Source organism: Myxine glutinosa, chromosome 7 (genome assembly GCF_964187855.1).
Source record: "Myxine glutinosa chromosome 7, kmMyxGlut1.1, whole genome shotgun sequence".
NCBI classification, from domain to species: domain Eukaryota; kingdom Metazoa; phylum Chordata; class Myxini; order Myxiniformes; family Myxinidae; genus Myxine; species Myxine glutinosa.
In genome coordinates this window covers 4,160,248-4,172,396 of record NC_136267.1, presented here as the reverse complement: position 1 = coordinate 4,172,396, position 12,149 = coordinate 4,160,248, and the positions used below count along the sequence as shown (strand labels likewise).

Sequence of the window (12,149 nt, the reverse complement as noted above, 5' to 3'; positions counted from 1 at the left end):
CGAGTCTGGGAAGGGATTTAAAAAGATCTCCAAACAATTTGAAATCAATCATTCGACTGTCCGGAAGATCATCTACAAGTGGATAAAATTCCAAACAACTGCCAACTTGTTCAGGCCAGGCCGCCCCAGCAAGTTCAGCCCGAGAGCAGACCGCAAGATGCTGAAAGAAGTCTCTAAGAACCCCAGAATGTCATCACTGGACCTACAGGTAGCTCTTGCCACTGTTGATGTCAAAGTGCATGAGTCTACCATTAGAAAGAGGCTGCACAAATTTGATCTACATGGGAGGTGTGCCAGGAGGAAACCTTTGCTGTCCAGAAAGAACATCAGGGCAAGACTAAAGTTTGCCAATGAACACCGCAGCAAAGACCAGCACTTCTGGAACAATGTGCTCTGGACAGATGAGTCAAAGGTAGAGCTATTTGGCCACAAGAACCTGAGACCAACTGTAAAGCATGGTGGTGGAAATATTATGGTTTGGGGCAGCTTTGCTCCATCAGGGCCTGGGCAGCTCACCATCATATAATCCACTATGAATTCTTCATTGTACCAGAGGGTGCTTGAGGATAATGTGAGGCCATCTGTCGGAAAGTTGAAGCTCAACCGAAGGTGGACCTTGCAACATGACAATGATCCGAAACATGCCAGTAAATCCACCAAGGAATGGCTGAAAAGAAAGAAATGGAGGGTTCTGGAATGGCCAAGTCAAATCCCGGATCTAAATCCCATCGAGATGTTGTGGGGGGATTTGAAACGAGCTGTGCATGCAAGAAACCCCTCAAACGTCGCACAGCTGAAATAATTCTGCATGGAGGAGTGGGCAAAAAATTCTCCCAGTCGATGGCAGAGACTGGTAGACAGTTACAAGAAACGCCTACTTGAGGTTGTTTCTGCCAAAGGGGGCAATACCACCTGTTAGAGCCAAGGGTGTACTTACTTGTACTTTTTCCACATACGAAATTTGCATTTATGTTTATTTAAATTATACAATGGACTACAAAATGTAAATGTTTCATGATATTTGTTATATTATATCACCTCTATCTATCAATATTGTTGAAATATTGAAGCCTGGTGTTGGCTTAGCGGTTAGGGTGCCGGCTTGGGATCCTAGGATCCTGGGTTCGAATCCCGGTCGATCGCTGAATTAACGCCAGGGGGTTGACTCAGCCTGTCATCCTTCCGAGGTCGGCAAATTGAGTACCAGCTTGCTGGGATCAATGATCACGGTGTGTATCCGGATTCAGAATAGGTACACCGTATCCCTGCGCTTCGTAAGAGTGTGACCAAGGGTTGGCGTCAGGAAGGGCATCCGGCCATAAAAACATTGCCTCAAACAGGGAACCATGATTGTCATGGGGCCGGCAAGGCTAACCCCCGCTCTAGCGGGGAAAATGGCCTTAAAATGATCATTCATTCATATTCATTCGATCAATATTGTTGAAATGAAGATCAAATAGCTGTATGTTGAAATATGTTGAAAAAGTCAAAACTTTACATGGGGTGTACTAATGTACTTACTTTTTCACATGACTGTATGTATGTATGTATATATACATATATACACAGGCTTGGCATTTAATATGGAATATTTTTTTTTCTTGACTTGGGTTTCCTTTCTGAACTCAGAATATCAATCTGGTGAGTTTTTTTTCCGCTTCGGTGATTTCTTTGTTAAAAGAACCATGTCACTGATTGTCTGTCGCAGCAAGAAGTCAATAACAGGATTATATCACAGGTGGCGTGACAAAATGTACGGACAGGTACATTTGACGATTGGCTTCACAATCGGGTATCTAAGGGTTGTTGCGTTCTGTATTAGTGGAAAACACCTGCTGCACGTCTACAAAAGTTATTTCCGCTTCCTCTGGAGATGGTCCGTCAACTCGACAATGCTGTTTGTCATGGAGTGGTGGCTTTACGAAATTCTGGCATGAAACGGCGTGCTATTGCTCGGCAGTATGGCATCACTCAAGGTCAGGTGTCAAATATCCCGAAAAGAAATGCTCAGAGGGGTGTCCCTACTCCAATACCGAGGCCAGGATGTCCCCGCAGAACCACAAGGAGGGATGATCGCCAGCTGCACCGGTTAGTCCGCAATGGCCGTACCAAGTCAGCTAATCGGCTTAGGGCTGAGTGGCAGCCACTAACAAATGTGCCTGTATCCAGAAGGCTAGTCAACCAACGACTGGTTCAAGCAGGCTATCGTGCCAGGCGTCCCCTGAGAAAGCTGCGCCTGACAAGACAACACCGCCAGCGCCGATTGCAGTGGGCCAGAGAGCACCTTTAATGGCAGCCAGGACACTGGAATCACGTCATCTTCAGTGACGAGTCTTGATTTCTGGTCTATCGTCAAGATGGCCATGTCCGAGTGCGCAGACAAGTGCATGAAGCCTACAACGAAGATTGTATAGTGCCAAGAGTCCAAGCTGGAGGTGGTGTGGTGACTGTTTGGGCTGCTTTTCTTGCAGGGGGCAAAACTGACCTGGTTGTTCTGAATGGAAACCTGAACCAGTTCAAGTACAGGGTCATTCTGGAAGAAACATTGCTTGCATTTGCTCGTGTAGCCTTTCGAGGAAACTTTGTCTTCCAAGATGACGATGCACGGCCTCATCGTGCTCGCATGATCCAACACTTTCTTGCTGACCGTGGTGTCGAGCATATGGAGTGGTCTGCCATGTCCCCGGATATGGATCCGATAGAGAACTTGTGGGCAGAATTAACGCGTCAAATCGACCACTTGGACCAGCAGCCGACCTCTGTGCGTGAATTGCAGCAGGCTATTGTCACTGCATGGCAATCGATTCCTGTCCAAACCTTGGCAAATCTCGTGAACAGCATGCCTCGACATGTACGTGCTCTCCTGAATGCTCGCGGGCATTACACGATGTACGGAACTGTAATTCTACTGTCCGTAATCCCAGTTGTAATTTAACTTTTGTTTTTATTGAAAAATTTTTGGGCTAATGTGCAAAATAAAGAGATACTTCTGGAAAACGTACAGAAGTTTAACACAGTACTGTCCGTGAATAGAGTTCGATATCAGTTTACATCACTTTCAAGGATCAATTTATTTGCTTTGAAATGTCAAATGTGGTTTTTGTTTCTTTTACAGGTCACATTAACAAAATCTAGAATAATTTCAACATAATTCCAATGAACTTTTGGTTCTAAGTCATCTTGAAAAGTAATTTCACCCCCACAAAAAAATATTCCATATTAAATGCCAAGTCTGTATATATATATATATAAATATATATAATATAAATCATTACTTTGTGACACTTTTTGCCTTTTGACTCATTTGCACCGAAACCTTTTCCTTTATGCTCACAACATTTGGTTCTGTTCACAGCTGACTCATAAATGTTGTGAAAAAAAAATTGTGTTTCTATTTTTACATTACATCAAAATCAATATGTGCAGAAATAAGGTTAAAACTTTATTTGTGTTTTTATCCAATGACGTGCTCGCTCGATGATTTCACAAATGTCCCAGTGTGTGCCGTTTGGCACAGATTGTACAACAAAGCGGAGGTCATCGAAGGCGGGTTACAGCACAACCCTTTTGAATAAATACAATGTTGATGTATAATGTGTGTCCTCTAAATGACATGTTGCATTGTTGTGTTTGTAGGGTAGAAACTGGGTCGTGCGGCGAAGCTGGGAGGATTTGGGGAAGTTGGACTCCAACCTGCACGTTTGTATCTATGATCGAAGGTTCAGCTGCCTGCCCGAGATTGGGGCAACAGAAGGACACGGCCAGGAGGTGTGTGTGTGTGTGTGTGTGTGTGTGTGTGTGTGTGTGTGTGTGTGTGTGTGTGTGTGTGTGTGTGTGTGTGTGTGTGTGTGTGTGTGCGTGTGTGTGTGTGTGTGTAGCTCATTGTTATCTCCAAATGTGGGACACACACACACACAAACACCACTCCATGAATTATAGTAAGGATACGTTTAAATGATTCAAAGCCAACAGAGGATTGAAACTGAAGATGATGTTCCTTTTTTTTTTCTTTTTTTTTGTATTCAGGATCGAGGCTCATGAAAGAGCGAACATTAAACACAAAAAATCAGACACATAAAACATATAATATCGGGAGCGGTAGACAAGATGGGGATAGAAGGGGAAGCACAAACACAACATTTGAGAGCAGGGACATCGGGAAATCTGTGGGATGGAGAGGGGCCTTTACCATAAAGGTAAAGGTCCCATAGGAACTATCTTTGCAGTAAATATGATATTGTTGTTACTTCTACACTTATATCGGGGCATCAGGATGCCAACAACTGGTCGTGAACATTTCCAAAGCTGACAATGTACCAGAGACAGGTCGTCTCTCCATCATGGTGCTGCGGAAGCAGTCCTCAACCAGGGCAGGAAATTCAGATTTGCTCAGGGTGCCAGGATATAATGGGCCCAGCAGAGTGGTACATAGGTAGTGCACTTACCTTTGATCTGTCTAGTCTGGGTCTGATAACTGAGCCCACTATAAACCTTCCAGTGCATTGCGGGCAGGGTGTTTGGTGTCCCTTGGGTGGATGCTAAGCTGGGTATCCTGTCCGTTCGCATTATCTGGGAGGTGGGTGGGGGGGTGTTAAACATCCCACGATGCCTTTTGCAAAGAGTAGTTTATCAAGGCCACCCTGAACAAATTACAACTTCCCATCAAATTGAGTCATACATCAGGCCTGGGCTACCTGTTCATGAAAGACTTGGCACACGGTAGAGAGCATACCTCTGCCAGGCTGAACAATTTACGTTTTGTATCCCACTGATAGGCCGGATCCGGAACAGGTTGAGATGGTTTGGTCATGTGTTGAGGAAGGATGAAAGTGACTGGTTGAGAAGAGTGATGGAAATGAATGTAGAAGGAAGTAGAGGACGGGGAAGACCGAGAAAGACTTGGCTAAAGATGGTGGAAGAAGAAATGCGGGCAAGGGGGTTAAACAAGGAGAGATGCAGAAAATAGGGCAAAATGGAGAAGATTGTCATGGGGACCGCAAGGCTAACCCCTGCTCTAGCAGGGAAAATGGCCTTTAAAATGCATGTTGTTGTTGTTGTTGTTGATAGGCCGGATCCGGATCTGATTTCAAATCCAAATTCTGATTGGCTTGTTCATGTCACCTACGCAACTCGTCCATCAAGTTTTGTCATAATCTGTTGACAACCTTTTGCGATATCGTGCGATATACAGTATTGTTCTGAGCGCCATCTCTCAATGCTAAATAATCACTTTAAAAATCCTCTGATCCGGATCTGGGTTCGGATCTTCACCAAAATTGAACAAATTCTTCCTTGTCACACACACAACCTGTACAACAAGTTTCGGCCGAATCAACTTTTTGAGATATCCTATTCACAGACGAACCAAACAGACAGGTGCAGAAACATAACCTCCGTCCACCTTTGGTGGCGGAAGTAATGAGTGATTTTAAGTGAAGCTTTGATTTGTAATGATGTATTTTCTATTCGCTAGTATGCCCATTCGCTACGGGAGCGGCAGGAAGGATCATTCCTCTCTGAGATATATCCTCGTAGATTACTGTAGATCTAGTGTCGGGCCTCAATAACATCTGGGGTGTGTTAATTTACCAAGTTTATTGTAGAGCGCTCGCCAAGTGGTTTAAGCATTCGAGGAAGCATTCCATTCAAATCCGTCGATAAGGAACGGCTGGCTTGGCAAGCGCTAGCTAGCTGCTTGGTAACTGAACATACGCCGGGTTTTCTCCCTTTCAGTTTTGTGTTAAACACCTGCACTGACTGTTTAAAAAGGTAACCAAATATGTTTGTGCTTTATAATATTTTTACTTCTGGTGGAGGTGGTCCCACCAAAATGGTACGATAAGGTATTTATAAATGTTAACATGGCTTTTGGCAATGGAGGAAAAACCCCTTTGGGAGGTGGGATATTATTAGTAATAGTATTGTTTGTCTGGCGTCAGGAAGGGCATCCGGCCATAAAAACATTGCCTCAAACAGGGAACCATGATTGTCATGGGGCCCGCAAGGCTAACCCCCGCTCTAGCGGGGAAAATGGCCTTAAAACGATCATTCATTCATTCATTCAGTATTGTTTTGTAATAACATTTATATTACTAGCGGGGTCACCCGTGGGAATCCCACGGGCATGGATGTGTGTGACATTTCGACATATTGAGTTATATGCTGCACATTCATTTTTACAAAATGGTTACTGGCAAGTCATCAGATCCAGAAATGGTGTGATGAACACAATTTATTTATTTCACATAATATGTGACCCCTCACTCCTCTCCACCTGACACTCTCCTGTCTCCACCTGACACTCTCCTGTCTCCACCTGACACTCTCCTCTCTCCACCTAGCACTCCTCTCCTCTCCAAACCCTCACATCCCTCTCCTTTCCAATCCCTCACCTCTCCAATCCCTCACACTCCTCTCCTCTCCAATCCTTCACACGCCTCTCCAATCGCGCCTCACACTCCTCTCCAATCGCGCCTCACACTCCTCTCCAATCGCGCCTCACACTCCTCTCCAATCGTGCCTCACACTCCTCTCCAATCGTGCCTCACACTCCCCTCCAATCACTCCTCTCCAATCGTGCCTCACACTCCTCTCCAATCACGCCTCACACTCCTCTCCAATCGTGCCTCACACTCCTCTCCAATCGGCTTTCCCCGTCTCGTTTCTCTCCTTTTTCTCCCGTCTCGTTCTTTTTCTTGCTCCAAATCGGCCCGTCGGAATCGGAAATCGGCCCGTCTCGCCCGTCGGCCCGTCGGAATCGGAAATCGGCCCGTCTTGCTTTTGTGCTTGTGCGTAAATAAATTGTGTTCATGACACCATTTCTGGTGTTGGGCTAGCGGCTAGGGTGCCGGCTTAGGATCCTGGGTTCGAATCTCGGTCGATCGCCGAATTAATGCCAGGGGGGTTGACTCAGCCTGTCATCCTTCCGAGGTCGGCTAATTGAGTACCAGTTCACTGGTAATTCCCTGTTTGTCGTTGAAGGCGGCAAAAAGGGTTGGCGTCAGGAAGGGCATCCGGCCGTAAAACATTGCTTCAAAAAGGGGACAAAAAAACAACAACGACCACGGTCCCCGAAAAGGCCAACCCCCGCTTTGCGGGGAAAAATGGCCTCTAAACGGTGGTTTTTACACCATTTCTGGATCTGATGACTTGCCAGTAACCATTTTGTAAAAATGAATGTGCAGCATCTAACTCAATATGTCGAAATGTCACACACATCCATGCCCGTGGGATTCCCACGGGTGACCCCGCAAGTTTGCATTGACGTTCGTCGATGGACTCGTTCGCCCGTCTCATTCGTTTTCTTGCTGCATCCTGTTCAAGTCTGCGTTCTTCATCGATCGTCTCATTCATTTTGGAAATAGAAGTTTCCACGCAGCGCATGAATTGTCACGATCCTCAAGAGGAATTTGTCTCGTAATCATCAAATGATAAATGGCAAGTAAATTATATTGTGGAAAATTAAAGATTTCAAATAAACCTATTTAAAGTGTATTCGCACATAACTAATTTTAAAAAACGAAGAAATATCTCTCGGTAATTTCCTGAAACATATTTTACTTCCGGCTAATAATGTTGAATTAAATAAAAACGAAGAAATATATGTCGGCATCATTGTTGACGTTTTTGTGACGACTGTCATCAAACGAAAAAGTAATATATCTTAACGGAAAAGCAAAAGCGAATTTTTAATATATATCGACACGTTGCCGTCGGTGTCATGTTGGGCGGTGTATGATACACCATGACGCGATTTTTAAAAATATATCTCTGCATTTTCCCGCGTGTGTGGAATGTTCTCAATTATTGCTGACACCGAGTCCAAAACCATCGATAAAAATGAAATCATATGGTGAGTTAGATTGGAGATAAAGGCGTGAGAGAGACTCAATGGCCTTGAAGTTGAAGTTACAGGCGTTTGAGAATTCATTTCGTTCTATAAACGGCAACTTTCATTGGATTTCCTTCCCGTTTTTTTTCAACCGAGTCGAAAACTATGTTAGCGACTGTGAAAAATGAAATGATATATCGAATTTTTAATATTGTTGCGAATATGGAATTTGACCTCCATATCCGCTTGTAAATATTCCCCTATCTTCTCCGATACTCCCCAACTCTCCCCTTACCCCATTCCCTAGTCCCATTGTCTGTAAACAACACCCATTAGAGCCGATCTTCCCCTTCATTCCCCCATTAAATGTCGTGCCCAGGTCCCCCGCACCACACGTAGACAATTATAGGACATCTTGCTAGTTATTCTTAATCTATGTCAGTTAAGGACTTGTTTCCATTAATTATGACTCTTCGTTGCACCAGAATGTGATTATATGGCACCTGTTAGGAAGTTTAGGACCTCCCCATACCTCTCCGCATCTCTTCCCCATGAAGAAGCTCCAACAACAACCACAACAACAGCGGCTTTGCGTCCTCACTCCGGCTCGGTTGGCCGCCATTGAACATGTGCTCGACGGGGTTACCCAGAAGGGGGCTCCCTGTCGGCCCCTCGTCAAGGGCGGAGCCGGTAACCCCCGCACCCAATGAGAAGCCATGGGCCGATGCCATATGGGGCGGAGCTAACGAGCGAGGGCGTGTCACTCCCCGCCGGATATACGCGGCCCCGCGCCGGATGTGAAAGAGATGCGCCCCGAGCTTGGAAGGACAAGACGCCACCCTCCCGAGCGCTGAGCGACCTCCCCGGCATCTCCACCAAAGTCGCGACCCACGAGCGCTGAGCGACCTCCCCGCATCTGCTGGACACCACCGTACGTGATTCTGTCCCTGAGCCAGGTGCACCTGAGCCATCGACTGCCGCTTTCCTTGCCATCAAATCCCGTGTGAGTCAGCGTTGTCCCGTTTATCTGTGGTCTGTCTAGGGTTAATATAAGAGTGTGTCTAAGTGCCTGTCTTCCTATGATGTCCCTCTCGTCCCTGTAATCTAACCTTTTTCCGTACGAATATACTTGAGAATCGAAACGTTGGTGTCGTATTGTGTCATTATAACCCAGCCGGGTGTCTTCTTTTTCCTTCATTGGTCTAGCATAGCGCGATTAGTCAACCCCGGGTGCAATCGGGGTAACTTGTACGGATACGGCGGCCATCCCGCTCGGCCCACCATACCATCAAAGTCGTATCTGTAACAATTGGTGTCGAGGAGTGGAATTCGAACCCGGGACTAAATTTATTAGGCCCAAATTTTGGGAGGGAAAATCGATTCGGAGCGCGTTTCCCGCGCGAAATTATAACGGCGAAATTTCAAATTGTTTTACGAAAATAAAAAATAAAAACCGAATTTTGAAAGTCGCGCTATGGCGGATCAAGACGGCTGGGGTCCGGTAGGGGAGAGTGAGGCAGGGTCGGTCCAGGACCAAATTGAGGGACGTGAGGAGAGCGAAGCAGCGAGGGTAGCAGACGCGCAAAATGGCGCCTCGCTGGTCACCGCGCCCGCGACCGTGGTAGCGCCCCTGGTGGATCCGAACCTTTTTATGTTGCAAATGAGGGCCCTTATGGAACGAATGGGAGACCAAATTGTGGGAATGAGGGCTCAGGGTGAGCGATTAGAGGGCCAAATGGGGGTAATGAGGGACGAAGCGAGGGGTACCGGTGAGAAGTTAGACAATAATTTTGAGGAGTTAGACAAGAAAATTGGGAAGTTAGACAATAATTTTGAGGAGTTAGACAAGAAAATTGGGAAGTTAGACAATAATTTTGAGGGGTTAGACAACGGGATAAAAGAAGTGAAAAATGGGTTAACGGGGGTAGAAAACAGAATGGCCGCTCAAGAGAATCAAATGGAAGGGATGCAAAAGGGGTTAGAGGGGTTAGAAAACAGTATGGAAGGCAAATTGAGGGACATGAGGGACCAAGCGGAAAGGGAAGTTAAACAAATGGAGCAGCAGATAGAGGGGGTCAGAATGGGGGTAGAAACCAAACTGGATGCTCACAGGGAGGAAATGGAGCAGATGAGGGTGGCATCTGGGCAGGAGATGCAAGTGATGGGAGAGGAGATCAGAGGAGGAGTGAGTGAGGAGGTCGGAGGAGTGCGCGAGGAGGTGAGGCACTGTGAGGAGCACATGGAAAAGGAGGTGAGAAAGGCGACTGTAAAGTTACAAGGGGGCATAGAGGACCTGACGCAAGAGGTGGAGCAGCTGACGGTGGGACAGACGGAGTTAGTGGAGCAGGTTCAAAGGAACACTGCGGTATTAGGAGGTTTAAAGGCGACACAGAAAAAACTCAAAGATGACTTGGTAGCGACGAAGAGGGAATGTCAGATGGTACGTGAGGGACTGACAACGAGGTTGGACGAGGTGATAGAGGTAATGGAGACGAAGGACCGGCAGGTGAGGACGCACCTGGAAACGGTCAAGGTAGCCTTAGAGGATGAGCTTGAGGAGACGTACCGGGGAATAAAAGAGGTGAAGCACAAATTAGAAGAAGTGGAAGAAGGGATGAGCGAAATTAAGAAGCGACGGAGAGGGGATAAGAAAGAGATAAAAGAGGAGATAAAAGAATTGGTCCAAAGTCTGTGTTTGGATCGTGATGATGTGCTCATTAACCGGATGAGGGATTCGCAGGTGATGGAGGAGAAGCGAAGAGGAAGAGGACCTGGTGTAAGTGGTGACCAATATGGTCGTGCGTATGATGCGCCAGGGGATTTAAGAAGCTTGGGGGTCGAGATGGACCCGGGTGTTCGTGAGAGGCCGTTGGTGAAGTGTGCGACAGGTCTGGTGTGCGAAAAAGGAGGTGTGCGAGAAAGTCCGACTCTGGGGTGTGTGAGGAAAAAGTGCGTGCCAAGGAGTAGTGAGGGTGCTGGCGAGAATGAGTCGGTCGTAGCGCGTGTGCGAGGGGGCACATGGAAGCGCGGTGTGGTGAGTGTTGCAGAGGGTGTGACAGGAGAGTGTGCGCGAGAGAGGTGTGTAACGGACGGGTGCATGAGGAAAGAGTGCGCTGTCAAAGGCAAGGAAGAATGCACACCTGTGGTGAGTGTTACAGAGGGTGTAACGGGAGAGTGTGCGCGAGAAAGGTGTGTGACGGACAGGTGCATGGGGAAAGAGTGTGCTGTCAAGAGTAAGGGTGAGTGCGTTGTCACGAGTGGAGGTGAGAGTAGTGAGAGTGACAAGGAGAGTGAGCTGGTTGTGACAGGTGAGCGAGGATGTACACCTGGGATGGAAGGATGTACACCTGGAATGGTAGAGCGTGAGTGGGAATGCACGCTGGAATTGGTGGTGAGGCACGTGGTTGGGTGTGCGAATGAGGGCACACCTGTGATTGTCACAGAGGAGGTGACCGAGGAGGGGGCGCGAAGAGGTGTTTTGGTGAGGTGTGCGAGCAACGAATGTGTGCCAAAGTGTTCGGTGGTCAGGTGTGTGACCAAGGCTGTGAGTGGAATGGGTGTACCTGGGTGTGTAAGGAACGGTACAAGGAGAATGGGAACAGCTGCATGTATGAGCAAGGAACGGGCTGCGGGGTGTAAGCATGCAGGTGAAGCATCGACGTTACACGGGTTAAAGGTCAGGTCGACTTTTAGCCGAAGCGGGCCCTCGGTGCGTGCCGGGCTTCGCGTGCCGCGAGAACCAGCGGGGATCCGAGCCACGGCGGGTTCGAAAGGACCGCCGTGCGCGACCCACGCTGGGCCTCGCTTTGAACGGCCGCGTCCGTGCTCCAATAAGCGGAGCAGACAGCCCGATAGAAAGAGTCGTCATGGCGACCACTTTTTGTTGAGGCAGTCCGGCAGGTCGAGATCGGGACATTGGATGGCTCCACGCCGAGATGGTGCGTGGGATCTCGGCCCGGGTAAACCTCCTTCCCTGCACCGAATGCCGGACGCACCCAGCCGCGAGCACAAAATAACCAGCATCCATTGCTTGGCTTTACGAAGCCGGGCTTTGGACAGGAATTGGCGCACCGAGAGGCAGTAGTGAGTAGACTGGGTGATGAGGTTAGTGTTTTGGACCCAAAATTAGAGAAAAACAAAATTTGATGATTGGCAAAGGATTGGCAGAGTGATGATTGGTAATGGTACAGTGATTGGCAGATGATTGGCAAATTTGTAATTTGTTGAAATTTGATGTGCAAAATTGGTAGTGAGAGACCCCCGATGTGGTGGGATGGCAAATCCACCATCCCTCACAGGTGGGGGCAAAGGAGCAATA

General features: G+C 47.4%; 1 protein-coding gene across 1 annotated transcript in view; it reads left to right on the top strand.

Annotated features, from left to right (window-relative positions):
- Window positions 1-12,149, top strand: part of LOC137430936 (uncharacterized) — a 194,215-nt gene that overhangs the window by 109,667 nt on the left and 72,399 nt on the right. The window contains exon 8 of the mRNA XM_078781254.1: window positions 3,637-3,768. Within this exon, the coding sequence (XP_078637380.1) occupies window positions 3,637-3,768 (132 nt within the window). The remainder of the gene's footprint in view (window positions 1-3,636; window positions 3,769-12,149) is intronic.